At 39.4% G+C, this 15,349-nt stretch overlaps 1 protein-coding gene across 1 annotated transcript in view; it reads left to right on the top strand.

Moving 5' to 3' along the window:
* Positions 1-15,349, top strand: part of Slc35f4 (solute carrier family 35 member F4) — a 206,179-nt gene that overhangs the window by 180,769 nt on the left and 10,061 nt on the right. Inside the window, exons 3-4 of the mRNA XM_042682554.1 lie at positions 867-1,164; positions 6,678-6,897. Of these exons, the coding sequence (XP_042538488.1) occupies positions 867-1,164; positions 6,678-6,897 (518 nt within the window). The remainder of the gene's footprint in view (positions 1-866; positions 1,165-6,677; positions 6,898-15,349) is intronic.

Raw genomic sequence — 15,349 nt, 5'->3', positions numbered from 1 at the left:
GGGAAAATGCTATTAATATTTTTAGTTAAATAAAAATACGAAGTGGAGCCTATTGTGTTTCCAGAAACATATTAAACAGTAATTTGTTAGAAGGCAGGGAATGACTTAGTATGGTTCAGTCATACTTTTGGTGTTGGGACACATTGTTTTTCAATTTCATAGTCATCTTTGCTAAGATTTAAAAAATAGCCCAATGAAATTAAACAAATATTTGTTTCTCACTCATGTTTCATGGTAGTAGACACAGGGCAGTTGTGGCTAGACTCTGCTCGTTTCCCCTCAAAGACTATTTGCGATTTTCCATTTTTGTGATGGAGGAGGGGAAAGCGTGAGAACTGGAGGGTAAAATGTATGATGATTCTTAGAGCTTCTGCTGGGAGGTGGCATACCTCACATCTTCTTAGATTTGACTGGATAAAGTAGACCACATGGCCACAGCCAGTCTTGGGAATGCTCTTAAAGGAATGAAGCAGAATGGATATCATTGGCTCACTCCTACAATCCTAGCTACTCAGAAAGATGAGATCTGAGGATCACAATCGATAGCCTGACAAGAGCATCTGTGAGACTGAGATTCTTATCTTGAATTAACTACCAAAATCCAGAAGTGGATCTGTGTTTCAAATAGTAGAGCTCCATCCTTGAATGAAAAGGCTAAGCGACAGTGCCCTGGCTGAGTGCAAGCCCCTGTACTGAGCCGAACTGTATTTAGAGGAGCCAATTTCAGAGGGAAGAAGATCTGAGTAACCAACACTATTAACTCCACTTTCTGCCTCATCTTTTTTTTTTTTTTTGAAGAGCTGACACATTTGATCACTGTTTTATGACCTGATTTCCACCCATTTGTATTCCTTTCCTGTCTTCAGGGGATGATGGGACACAAACTCATCCCGAGAACAGCAGCCAAGAAAACAGAATCAAGGCTCGCTGCCTGTCCTGCACGTCCATGGTTCTGAAGGGCGTCTGGGGACTCTTGATCATCTTGTCAGTATCTTCGTCTTGGGTGGGAACCACTCAGATTGTGAAAATTACTTATAAGAACTTCTATTGTCCATTTTTCATGACATGGTTTTCCACAAACTGGAACATTATGTTTTTCCCAGTCTATTATTCTGGTCATCTGGCCACTGCTCAAGAAAAGCAATCTCCAATGAAAAAATTCAGGTAAGATTCATATTTAATGGTCTATAGGAACTATTTGGTGTTTTATATAATTATGCATGCTTTTTGTCTCTTTGGAACATAAGTTGAGTTCAGCTGGGGTGTGTGGAGAAGCAGAATTTAAGGTTGGTAATGAGTAGGAAGAAATAGTCATCCCTTATGTAAATTTAAAAAAAAAATCTACAATATGCTAGGCACTGTACTGGTGCTTTTATATATCCTGCTTTATTTCATCAGCACTGTAGGAAACAATGTTCACTTCTTTTTTTTTCTTTTTTTGTACCTATCCTGGGTCTTAAACTCAGGGCCTGAGCACTGTCCCTGTGCTTTTTTGTTGAAGGCTAGTGTTCTTACCACTTGAGCCACAGCTCCAATTCTGGCACTTTGGTAGTTAATTGGAGATTAGAGTCTCATGAACTTTCCTGCCCAAGCTGGTTTTGAACTGTGATCCTAACTCTCAACCTCTCAAGCAGCTGTGATTACAGGTGTGATGCACCAGTGCTCAGCAATGTTCACTTTTTAAGGTGGTATTCTTATCCCCATTTTATAAGATGAAATAGGTTTAAAAATGTTAAATGACTTGTCCAAGGTCAAACAGTTATAAATAATAGAACTCTGATTTCTCTTCAGATCGATTTCTCTCTGAAAGTCATTTTTTTGGATAAATATCCAGGTGTTTCAAACTCAGAAAACATCTGTATTTGTAAGATTGTTACACAAAGGTTTGCTCAGTATTTCTGACACCAGTATGTATAAGCAGAGGAACTGACCTAGTTACATGCAATAGGAGGTTTGGCCCTGGGAAGCTGAAGAGATGCCATTCTTGGCTGGTTTAGAGCATTGTCTATTGTTTGCTCTGAGCAGAAGTGGCTGGGCTTTCATGACAATCTTGTGTTTCTAGTGGTTCCTTGTGCTAAGCCTGGTTTCCACAGGCCCCGATTCTGGGAGAAGTCAGGAAGCTGAAAAAACTAGCATTCTATATCTTTACACAGGACTCAAAGAAGGCAAAGGCAGCATTTGGGTGAAAGTTCCTTTGCCAGTAAACAGTTTCTCAAAAAGGAAAAATCTCTGAGCTAAGGAATAATATATCCAGAAGAACTACCCCTCATTGTTGAGAGAAATCAGGGAGTGGTTTGCAGCAGAATGAAGTCAATTTGTATTGCAGGAACCCAGTAACCTTTCTTTCTCTTCCACATACCCGACAATAACAACAATGCTCCTTATAATTGGTACCTTAGAGTACTCTTTACATGTTAACAAACTGTAGTGAATTTTTTTTTGGTTGTTGTTGATCGTGGGGCTGGAACTCTGGGCTTGGGCGTTGTCCCTAAGCTCTTCAGCTCAAAGCTAGCACTCTACTACTTGAGCCACAGTGCCACTTTCAGTTTTCTGGTGGTTAATTGGAGACAAAAGTCTCACGAACTGCCCTGCCTGGGTTGGTTTTGAACTGCGATTCTCAGATCTCAGCCTCCTGAGAAGTTAGGATTACAAGCGTGAGCCACCGGCGCCCAGCTTTTCTGTAATGAATTTATCTTTAACTTTGTTTCCTGTCTCCAACTTAGAAGGACTTGAGAATAATAAAGTCATGGTGTGAGTTGATTATCTGTGTGTAAAAACGGATTTTTTAAAAACCATTTTCCAGCCAGGCACTAGTGGCTCATACCTGTAATCCAAGCTACTCAGGAGGCTGAGATTTGAGGACCGAGGTTCAAAGCCAGCCTGGGCAGGAACATCCATGAGACTCTTATCTCCAATAAACCACTCAGAAAACCAGAAGTGGCGCAGTGGCTCAAGTGGTAGAGTGCTAGCCTTGAGCTGAAGAGCTGAGGGGCAGCGCCCAGGTCCAGAGTTCAAGCCCCTCCACCGACATAAAAAATAAAATAAAAAAGTCCATGCAAACTCAATTATTACAAAAGAAACAAAAAGAAACCCAAGAAAAAAAATATATGCTTAGGAAAAAAGAAAAGAGCCCCCTATCTGTTGTGATGTCTAAAGGTATCCCACATTTGTTTCCCATCAAAATAGACGAGACCTTAGGGCATATCATTTTAAGTGACAATATTTAACATGAAATAGCAGGGCAAGGTGATTACTGGACTAAAATTGTTGCCATTTGAAAATAGCTGTGTCATATAAATAGATTTGCACTGCTCGGCTTGTGTATTTCTGTTCTTGTAGTATAAACACAGGTTGACTTTAAAAGGAGCGGGGGGGGGGGGGGTGGGGGGGGGGAACAGAAAGTTTCTTGAAAGGCAAAAGCTCAAGAACATTTTAGAGCAAGCCATACCAGTTTTAGCTAGGGTAGCATAGTAACTACAGGCTGCTCCTGCTAGAAATGTGGTTGAGAGAATAAACTTCCTCTTCCTCATATCTCCCATGTTGGGCTGATGCTAAACTTGGCAAAATCTGTGATTTGACCAAAAAAAATCCCTCCTGTCGGTGTAGGTAGCACTGAAGTTGGACATTTCTGAAATCAAATCAAAGAGCTTTTCCTCTCAAACAGAGAATATTGTCTTTAAAGGAATTGTTCTCCAGTGAGAATATATTAGGCGTCAACATTGTCAGAAAATCCTTAGATCCTCGCTTTTTTCCCCTGTAGACTCATTAACACCATCTGCCAAGAAGGTATTCCCAAAGCTCTCACGTCTGAATGAGGAAAAACATAGAGCTAGTGAATAACAATGGAGATAGAATTTGTCCCATAGCACCAGAACTTCTATTTTTCTCCTGAATGCTGTGAAAGTATTTCCAGGGTTGTTTTTTTTTTTAACTTATCCGTGACATCAAAAGAATGTTCAGTAAAGTATCAGATCTAGACAGTAAGTCTTGTCCATTGGAAGCAGCTTTTGTCGAGTTCGTTATTCCAAAGGCCTCAAGTGTATTTGAGAAATTTTGAAGAGAAAAACGTGTGCCATAGTTTTCACAAGTGTGCTTTCTTCAGAAAAGAATGAATTTGAATCAGAAATATGCTATCCTTTGTCTGATACCTGTGATGCTGTTTGGCATACAGAAATGGTTCAATAACTAGTAGTTACATTGTTGGACATAATTAAATTACTAACACCCCCTGGCTTCTGAGCTTCATTTCAGTTGTTTTTTACTGGTCAGTGCCTCTTGTCCAGAAATTCTGGTCTTTTCACCCTAAAGTGAGACTTACTATTAATTGCTCCTCTGTAAAAATTCCTTTTTTGTGTGTTCACCTTCCTTAGTGGCTAATGCTTATGAAGTATAAAGTTTTACACAAGGGGTCCAATGCTTGAATAGTGTTTCTCAGAGTATTTAACCTCGTTACAACAGTAATGATACATGGCGAGGTTGGCAGTGAGAGGAGATGGGAACAGGAAAGGGAATTGTCAAGAAGTGGACACGTTGGGGACAGGACCAAGCAGGTGAGAACTGTCTCTGTGGGGCATCACCTGCTCTTCTGTGGAAGAATGGAGTATTCCTGTGTCTGCATCCCAAGGCTTAGCATTCAGCCCAGCCTGATAGTTCAACTAAGTAAGGAGAATTATCACTGGATAGGACTGGCAAGGAGAAAGAAAATCTACTTCAAATCAGAAGTGAGTCTTGTTGTAGCTTGATAAATGTGTATTTACAAAAGCGTCTGATGGTTCTGTGTGACAGTATAAACCTTTGTCTCTCAACCCCAGCTCTCGAGGGAAACTTTCTCATGGAGCTGGTCCCCTTTTAAGTGCAGAAGAGAAATCGCGTGCCCGGGATGTTCCAGGAGCACTGCCACTTGTTCTATCTGCCAGGCTGCCTCAAAAGATCCCAATGGCTAGAGTGCTTTTGAGGCGCCATTCATGTTCCTGAGTGTGCACACACATGGAATTTCTGTATACTTTACAGAAGGCTTTGCCTTTAGGATATTTGTTCCCTTCATTGAAGTCTCTGTCTGATATGTGTTTCTCTCAAGGTACAATTTGCCTTTGGGAAATCTCCTTTTCATTTAATGATAATTCTCCCTTTTTTGTTTGTACCCCACATAAAAGGAAAAGTACAGCACAGGGTCTATTGTGCAACGTGCATTTCTTTTTTTAAACCTTCTTAAAAACCACTGACCCACGGCTCCCAGCATTCTCAGCTGCTTAGAAGTAGCCTTTATTATGACCCTTGACATTTAAGACTATGTTCTCTATTCTTTGAGTGTTTCAGTTCCTCACGCCACGTGTCTTCACACATGATACGCATCTTCTATGTATGAGGCAAATACTTTGGTTTTTTTTTTTTTCAGTGCTTTGGGGCACAATGTTATCTCTTCAGTAAAAGCTGAATGAAGAACTAATGCTGGTATCTATCTAGAGCCATGTTCATACATTTCATTTTACACCTGCTCAAATATTAGTAACTTGCTACTTTGGTGAAGATAGCTACACTGCTCTTGAAAATACAATGCTAGGAAGTGTTAGCTGCGCAGAAAATGCTAGAATGTTTGTGATCAGCTGAGTGAAGAAGACAGAGCTAAGTTTCTCCCAGTGTAAGTGTTTTCACTTCATAGTCACATAGACACTGTCATTGTGTCGATTCTCTTATTACTTGTATGTATTAGTAGCTGGAACATTTTGATTAAAATGATCCCTTGGGCTAGGTAGCCAATTTAATCAGATGTTAGACAAATCAGAGATTTAATTGAAGTGATTATTTTCACACCCTGAATTCAAATGATTCATCCAAAATGCTTGAAGCCTATAAGTAAGTACAACTTGAGTTATATACCTAGTTTTTCAAGTCTTGGTTTGCTATTTTCAGGGTTATCACAGAGTTATCAAATTTTCTACCTTAAAAAATGTTGGCACTGCTGGGAGCCTGTGGCTCATGCCTATAATTCTAGCTACTCAGGAGGCTGAGGAGTGTGGTTTGAAGCCAGCCCATGCGATTCTTATTTCCAATAAGCTACCAAAAAGCTGGAAGTGGAACTGTGGCTTAAATGGTAGAGTATGAGCCTTAAACAAAAGAAGCTCAGGGACAGTGAGTAGGCCCTGAGTTCAAGCCCCAGAACTAGCACACAAATAATAATATCAATAATAATAATAATGGCAGAAAAAGAAATCAGTCAACTGAACAGAGATATTAGATAGATTCATAGTGTCTCAAGAAGAACAAAGTTCCAAGATATGTGTGGCTTCACAAACTTTTGAGGGTTCCATGGAATTCTGGGAGTTGTCACATGTTACAGCCATCTTGACCATGTCCCCCATTATTCCTGTCCCCCATTGGGAATCTTAAGCTTCCCTCAATAGCTAGTGGCTTTAGTGACTCCTATTTCTCTATTTCTCCAGTCTTCCCTGATAGTTCAGACTCTGTAGAATGGCTGCTATGGAAGAAATTATTTGGGTGAGAGAGGGCTTAGCCAGAGCCAAAGAGTTGTGGGTTCTTTCCTAAGGGACCCTGTGTACCCCCTGAAGCCTGTAAGGGACCAGAACTATGCTTAGTGTCTTCTTCAGATAGATGATGGACTTGAGAGTTTGGGGTCACCATTAGAACATTAGGCATATTAACCTCTTTTTCTTTCCTAGGGAATGCAGTCGGATTTTTGGTGAAGATGGTCTGACATTGAAACTCTTTCTTAAAAGAACTGCTCCCTTTTCTATCCTATGGACTTTGACAAATTACCTGTACCTACTGGCTTTAAAGAAGCTGACAGCCACAGATGTCTCGGCTCTTTTCTGTTGTAACAAAGCCTTTGTCTTCTTGCTGTCGTGGATTGTGCTGAAAGACAGATTCATGGGAGTGAGGGTAATGGCACCTAATTCAATGCGTGATGCTTCCCTTCCTCTTAAATCGTGGCATTCCAGCTGCTTTGCTTCATGGAGTCTGTGTAAAGCTTTTACCATTGGTTCTGAGTCCAAAAAAAAAAATTGAAGATGTGTTAGGAAGCCCTGGCAGTTTACAACATCTTGAAAAGATCAAAAGGATTGTTTCTACTAGGGAGTCAGCTGATTACAACAGGAAGCACTAAAACAGACTGATTAATTCCATTTTTAGAGTTAACTTTTAGAATTAATATTGTGGCCAACTCCTTCTGTCCTCAGGAAAAAGAGTCTGAGAAAATAAGCCACAGTAAAGATTATGATTTGCTTTTTTCAATCAACTTATTTTGGGATAACTCCCTCCTTCCCCCACCCAGATGGAGTTAATTAATATTGGTGTGAGTAGATAAGATTGCCAAACAGTAATTAAAGTCACTAGTAATGGCACAATGCTATTAAAAGTGGCTATATATCTTAGTGTGACTAATCTAGAAATTGAACTAAAAGCAACAACTTGTACTTTTGGAGTCAAAATCCTCAACTGAACTGTGTTAAACATACACCAACCACTTCAGTGCTGAGTGTATTTCTTTCCGTAGTAACATGGATTTTAAAGAAAGAAACATTTTTGTGCACTTGTTCTACATTAGAAATAGAAAAGTTGGGAAAGCATGTAGATTTTAGGAGCCAGAGCTCATGCATATCATTTGGCATTCCACCATGATGAAAAACCAGAAAATTCTTCACAAAGAAGTCTGAATGAATAGCCATTTGCCTGGAGTATCAACATTATACAACTTACTCTCCTCTGAAAGAGATGCCTAAGAATGGATTTAAAACATACTGTTGGGCTGTGAAGGTGGCTCAGTGGTAGAGTGCTTGCCTCACATGCATGAGGCCCTGGGTTCGATTCCTCAGCACCACATAAATAGAAAAGGCCGGAAGTGGCACTGTGGCTCAAGTGGTAGAGCACTAGCCTTGAGCTGAAGAGCTGAGGGAAAGTGCCCAAACCCAAAGTTCAAGCCCCACAACTAACAAAAAAAATACTGTTACCCAAACATTAACTCTCTTGGCAATGATTCCAAGACCTTTGTCCCTTCCCAAATGCTGAGGTTGCTGTTTATATTAGAGAGAAAAAAGGAGAGAGACAGAGACAGAGAGACAGAGACAGAGACAGAGACAGAGAGAGGTTATATTGTCATTAACACTCAAAACTTTCCTATTTAAAAAAAAAGTCAATTAAGGGTCTGGAGGCATGGCGCAAGTTGTAGACTACCTACAACAGAGCATGAAGTCCACAGTTTAATCCCCAGGACCAAAAAAAATAAATAGGTAACCAACTAAGAAATAGGCTCTGTGTATTGTGCCAGTTACTTGGGAGATAAAGGCGGGAAGATCATTTGGGCTCCAAAGTTCAAGGCCAGCCTACCTCTTAGAAAAAAGAAATATAGCCACTCAAAAAACTTTGGGTATATTTCAGGAAATGCTATTCAGAAATTCAGAACTAAAGCTTGACATAAAAATAAAGAGAAAGCTTTAATAAAAAAGAAAATGGGAAACCATGAGTCAGTCCATGATACCATTAGAATATATCAAATCTGATATCCAATTTTCTACTAGCATAACCTTAGATTTGTCACATAGGACTCAGCATTGTGTATTTTTACTGGAAAGACCAGTGCAGGCTGGCTACCATCAAGGACACTGACAAGTCCTTGACCATAAAAACCTTTCTTCTATTGTTTACTATTCTATTCAGGATGGGCTGTATCATTTTGGGGTGCTTTAGAACACTAAAGTATAAATAGCTTTTTATTTTTGTCTGAGACCTGGACTCAAACTTGGTACCTGAAGCTTTTGCTCTTTGGCCGACACTCTACCAAACAGAACCATGCCTCCGACCCCAAATATAAATTTTACAAAAAGTAACTTTAACACAGTAACCACAGAACAAGAAATCAGGTAGGGATATCTTAGTATGGGGCCTATATACCTACCCAGGTCATGCACCATAAAGTCATCCCTGGCTTTATATCCAACACCTAGAATAATGCAGGGCACAAGATAAGAAGAGGTCAGTTGATACTTGAAAATACAAGGAATGAATTCATGAAAGCTTTCTCGTCGTAGATAGATAGATCAATCGATAGATCAATAGATATGCCGATAGATAGATAGATAGATAGATAGATAGATAGATAGATAGATAGATAGATAGATAGATAGATAGACCGACCACAGACACTTGTAAGGCTGTGGAGGGTCTTGTTAGCAGATGGCAAAAGACAGGAGATATGGGGTTTATTTTCTGCTCAGCAGCATCTAGATACTAAATGTTAAAAAATCAATACAGTCACTGTTACCTTAACCAGTGAGAAATTCAGTTGTATTAGAGTGAATGAACACGTTTATTTATGGACCCTACCCATGGTACAAGAGACTGCATTTTTTAAAGGTATAATGTTAATTGGAGGTTCTTTAAAGGGAAAAGAAACAGCTGTGTACTACGTATTTAAAGAACAGGTTTAAGAAATCTGCTTAGTGGAAATTACCATTGCTATTTTAAAGCTGTCATGTGCAGTGGGTTTCTGGCAGTTCTGGAAAGTAGCTGTCCATGCTCTAATTTCCAAAACTTGTGACTGTGACCTTACTTGTTGGCAGGGGGAAGGGAATGGAGCTTTTATAGCTGTCACTAACTTAAGGATCTGGAGAAAGGGATATCATCCTGTGATCTAGGTAGGCCATAAACCCAATAATAACTGTCTTTACAAGAAATCCACGCAGGAGAGACACACAGAGAGCAGAGGTACTATGACCACAGACACAGAGGACAGAGGCCAGGAGTGTCAGGGCAGCCCCACAACCTGGAGGATGCAGGAAATATGTTTTTCCTAGAGAAACCATGGGGAGTAGGACTCTGCTAGGTTTTAAACTTCCAGCCTCCAGAGATTATGGTGTTAAGTCATAGAATTTGTGGTAATTTGTTCCATCAGACTCAGGTAACTGACTAATCTAGGCTCGATAAGAAATGAATCCTGAAAGAAGAAATGTTAACTACCCAGCAAGTACTTATTAATAAAATCTGCGCATAATTTAAGACATCCTAGATAGCCAACTAATAAGTATTCATGTCAGGCAAGTTGGTCAACCAAGTCAGATTTTTTTTGAGCCAAACAAGGGTTCTAATTCTCACTATGAAACACTAGCAAGTGTTCAAGACCAAGTTCCAGAAGAATGCCAAGGTGTAATTTTCATGATGCCCACAATTAGGCCATGAAATATGAGAAGCACCAAAACATATTCAGCATTTCGCCTTTCGACAATGTCAGCAACTCTTTTCCTTGTGAGACATATACAGAACATGTATAATTAGGTCATTTGAGAAATTAAAGGAGGACAAATACAGCACTGGCAATGTAAATGATGCTCTTATTGTTTACATCTATAAATAATCTGAAGCTCAGTCCCTCCAGATATCACCCCATTGGACTCCAAATAAAGCAGTAAAGAGATGCTGTAAGTCAGTTATCAAGTTAAAATTTATCTTTCTTGTTCATGCTGAAACTTCAGGAGTTTCAAGACAGATAATGATTGGGTTATAATTCTCATTTGCCAAGTTCCAAAAAGGATCATATTTCAAATGAAAAGTTCTGACCTTCTTCAGTTTTTTGTGCTTTTGTTTGTTTTCTGTTGTGCCAGTGGTAGCACTTAGGGCCTGGGCACAGCCCCTTAGTTTTTTTTCCCCAAGGCTGACATTCTACCACTTGAACCATAGCTCTACTTCTGGCTTTTTAGTGGTTAATTGGAAATAAGAATCTCATGAACGTTCCTGCCCTGACTGGATTTGAACCTCAATTCTCAGATCTCAGTCTCTTGACTAGCTAGTATTAAAAGTATGAGCCTTAGCACCCAGCTTTACTTTGGTTGTTGTTTTTTATGGTGGTGGTAGTCTTTGTAGGGTTTGAACTCAGAACCTTGGCACTGTCCCTGAGCTTTTCTGCTCAAGGCCAGTGCTCTACCACTTTGAGCCATAGCTTCACTTCCAGGTTTCTGCTAGTTAATTGGAGATGAGGGTCTCAGGCCTTTCCTGCCCATGCTGGCTGCAAACCTCCATCCTCAGACTCCAGCTTCTTGAGTAAGATTACAAGTATGAGTCATCAGCACCTAGCTTACTTTGGTTTTGTTGTTGTTTTAATGGCAACAAGAATAAAAAGATACTTGAAGTTATAATTTCAGGGTGGGTGCCAGTGGCTCAGGCCTGTAATCTGAGTTACTCAAGAGATTGAGATCTGAGGATCTCAGACTCTTTCTCTCCAACTAACCAGCAAAATGTAGAGCTGAAGGCATAGCTCAAGTGGTAGAATATTGGTTATGAGGGGAAAAAATCACCAAGTGCAAAGATAAGGTCTTCAGTTCAAGCTCTGGTATGAGCCTTCTCCCTACAGCTCCCCCCCCCCCCAATAAGTCTCTGTTAGTAGTTACATGTTCACCTGGACTGTGAAAGGCAATATTCACATAAAAATGAATTTTATAATCTGAGCAGTTTATTAATATTTATTTGGACTATCCTCTGGATTATAGGTAGAAATGTAATCTGAGACATTCATTTTCTATTATATAGTTATTTCAACCAATGTACTGGTAATCTTTAGTATGGTAAAATACTTCTGAACAGTTGCTTACAGTTCATGCATGATCACTACATAGAAAAGAGCATACTTTTTTAAGAGGTTACAATTTTTCAGAATACTGCAAAAATATTAGAAAATGCTCATCTAGTTTTTGCAGCTTTGAATGTAGGGGCTTTCCTATCCTTGAGATCATGTATAATGTAGCTATGTATCTTAAACTCATGAGAACCACAGAACTCATTAGAACTTTACTGAAAGAAGGTTCTTGGTTCCAAAGATGTGGCTCAGTGATAAAGGGTTTACCTAACCTGCCCCAGGGTCAGTCTACTGGGTTCAATCTCCAGCACCACAAAGACAATACTAAACAACAACTGGCCAACTGAGAATTGTCTTCTGTCGCTGAGCCTATTTCACTGCAATGGAAGGTAGCTGTCATAAACTTAGCTTTATTTCAGATCTTGTCCTTCCCTTCTATTTTATTTTTATTATTTCACATTTTTCTTCCTTTTTAAAAATTTCTTAAATGTTATTGTGAAGGTGATGTGCAGAGAGGTGACAGTTACATAATCACATTTTTCCTTGACCTTCAAATTTCCTTGAAGACCTGGAGAAAATTAATGGTCAGAGAATGGCTCAGCAGACCCCAACTTTCTTAGCAGTTCTAGGATGAATTTGTAAACTTTCCATAAATGTTCCTGTGCTACCCAGCTCTCTTCCAGCTATAGGTGGATCTCTAGGGAGTTCATTTCACACATTGGTTCTTTAGGAATCTTTTGAGACCACCGAAGTCTGACAGGAGTATGTCAGCTAAACTGATTGCATTATCTGCACTTTAAATTTCAGTGGGGCCTATGGTACACTTGAAAGCAGGGCCTGGGAGCTGAGCTGCAATAGACTTGAGTTGATATTAAGAAAATATTCAAGGTGACCACTAGTTTCCATGCTGCCTCTGGCGAGTGCTCATTCATGTGCAGCATAGACTTAATCGGGAAACTTTGTGCTTGTCAGAAAAGTAGTGGAGTGTGATCCATACCTCTCATCCTCTTTTGGCAAGGAATAGAATCAAGAGAGAAATCTGGGTTGTAATAGCTCTCAGGTTCAATGCCCATAACGAATCCAGAATTCCCTCATCCACGTATAGTGGGTCTACCCTCCAAATATATCCTTGAATCTTCTTGGATCTCCCCCCACACACATACTTTCCATCTAGACCTTCCTTTCAAATCTTATTTAACTAGATTTTATACACATATAAATTGATGTAAAGGAATTAGAAATCCAGAGACCCTAACTCCCTTGAGTTTGCCCCTTTGGAGTTCTGTTTCCTCCTCTTCATATGCACAACCTGAGAGGTTGTCATTTCTCACACTTCAGCCCATGTTCAATTTAATTGGATCTGATTAAAAGAAATAGTTCTTGAATTGGGCCTGGTGGCTCATACCTGTAATCTCAGTTATTCAGGAAAAGAACATACCAGAAAAACAAAAAGACCCTATGTGAAAAATAACTGAAGTAAAAAGGGCTGAGGGATGTGATTCAAGTAATAGAGTGTTTGCCTAGCAAGAGTGAGGCCCTGGGGTCAAGTCTCCCTACCACTGTAAAAGAAAAAAAAAAGAAAGAAAGAGTTCTTTTTATGACTCTGGCAGAAGTTTGACTCTACATCACCATGATTGCTCACCAATGGATCTACCTAAATAGATAAATGCACTGATGATCATCAATGCAGCTATCACTGGCCAAGCTATAAATGTATTCCTTAACTGCAGACCTGTAGGCTTGAACTTGAGCATAGCCACTGCGAGCAGTGTAGTTTGAGACCTTTATTGAAGGAATTGCTATTGCCTTTGGGACTTGAGGGTTCCTTAAGCCAGCGAGAATCCTTCACGTTCCCTTACTCTCCAAAAGCAGACATAGATTCAAGGAAACCGATTTGGATGACATTCTCTGTTAGACCTATAAGATCCTCAAAGGAACACTATAGGAAGAGAATTGAACTGAAGATTCATTTCAATACCTTCGGATCACTGGAAGTGATGTGTGAATAGAACACAGTGCGTGGGATGAGGCTCCTAAGCCTTCATGGAAAGATAGAGAAGACTGACTCTTGTGGCCTTTTGAGGACCTGAGTGGGAAATGGAAAAAGCAAAGATATATGAAAACAAACAAAATAGACAATGCTCAATGTTTCTCTAGCGTGATTTTTTTTGAAAGATAAATTTATAACAATTGCTATTTAGTACTGCTACATCACCAAGATTCAAGTCACGGTCATGCTGTGTTCTCAATTTTATTCAGACATTTGTGGTTTGTTGATAGGCTGAAACTGCAACAGGTTGTCAGCAGAGCCATACTTTCTGGAATCCAAAAACTGGGACCATTCATTCAATGGTGCATTTTTAGCGGGAGAGGACCTCAGATGCTACCATGTGCCAGAAGTATTTTTGTCCTGGTCACTGAGTAAAAAGCATATAGTAGGATTTTTTTCAGATATTTTTTTTGGGGGGGTCCGGTAGTGGGGCCTGAACTCTGGGCCTGGTTGCTGTCCCTCCATGCTTCAGCTCAAGGCTAGCGCTCTACCACTTGAGTCACAGCGCCACTTCTGGCTTTTTTCTTTTTGCTTATGTGGTGCTGAGGAATTGAACCCAGGGCCTCAGGCATGCAAGGCAAGTGCTCTACCACTGAGCCACCTTCCCAGCTCCTCAGATAATTTTTTAAACCCAAACTTCCTGGAGTTGAATTTCCAGTGTGTTGAGCACAAACAAGAATATTTCATGTGTTTTTGCTGAGAAGAGAAAACTATGAATCCTTCCTCTGATGACTGATTCTGAAAATCCGTGTGACTCAAATCTACATTTAGGTTATTTGCTCTCTGGACATTTAAAGAGTACTTCCTCTCCAATGTTATTCCAATGGTGTCAAGCAGAATCATTCTGAAATCATTCAAATGAATTGGTTCAACTGGGCCTCCCACTCAACATTCCTGCATTTTCAAGATGAGCTGGTATATAGGGATACTTAGAAAATAGGTTGAGAATTTCTTACAACAAACCATAGAGGATTTATCCTATCAGATAGTTATAAATTATAAATTCAAATGTTGTTTGTAATTTATCCTATCTCCTCCCTCCAGGAATCTACTATCAAACCTATATAAATGATTGCCCCATGAAGAAGGGTTTGTCTAACATTTCGAATATTCAGCTTTTCACGCTGTCAGAACTTCACATACAGCATTATCAGGCTCCCTAAGGCGAAAAATGCTTCTCTCTATGAAAGCAATTGAAAGAGACACTGGTATAATTGACACATCAATTTAAGTAGTTGAGGCGAATATTTTTTACAAGTACTTGAATATAACAAGTAATAGAGCTTTTTAAGAGACTCACTAGGGTTATAATTTAGAATTGCTATAAAATTATTTCATCTTATCCATCTCCAATTCCTATCTTGAGAAAACTTAAAAATACAAAGTTCATACATTTATATTTTTACTAATGGTTAATTCAGAAAAGGAAGAATTTCCACCTGTTACCTTGGCACTAGAGGCAGGATTTCTTGTTTTCATTTGTTCCCTCAACTCAGAATTATATATTATACATGATAATCTACACGTAATATTGTACAATAAAATTTTTCATAAGAATTTTAATTTCAGGGATAAAAACCATACATCACCACTATCTTTTCTAACATAGTCGGGAAATAACCACGATTATTTGGCCAAGAACCTATAACTGATGGTTGGCCAACACAACTCAAGTTTATTATCTTTTATGTTCAGTATTATAATGGAAATCTATCTATGCA

Source organism: Dipodomys spectabilis, unplaced genomic scaffold (assembly GCF_019054845.1).
Source record: "Dipodomys spectabilis isolate Male_0828 unplaced genomic scaffold, ASM1905484v1 ptg000073l, whole genome shotgun sequence".
Taxonomy (NCBI): domain Eukaryota; kingdom Metazoa; phylum Chordata; class Mammalia; order Rodentia; family Heteromyidae; genus Dipodomys; species Dipodomys spectabilis.
Note: the sequence above shows the minus strand (reverse complement) of the source record. Positions and strands in the feature narration are given on the sequence as shown.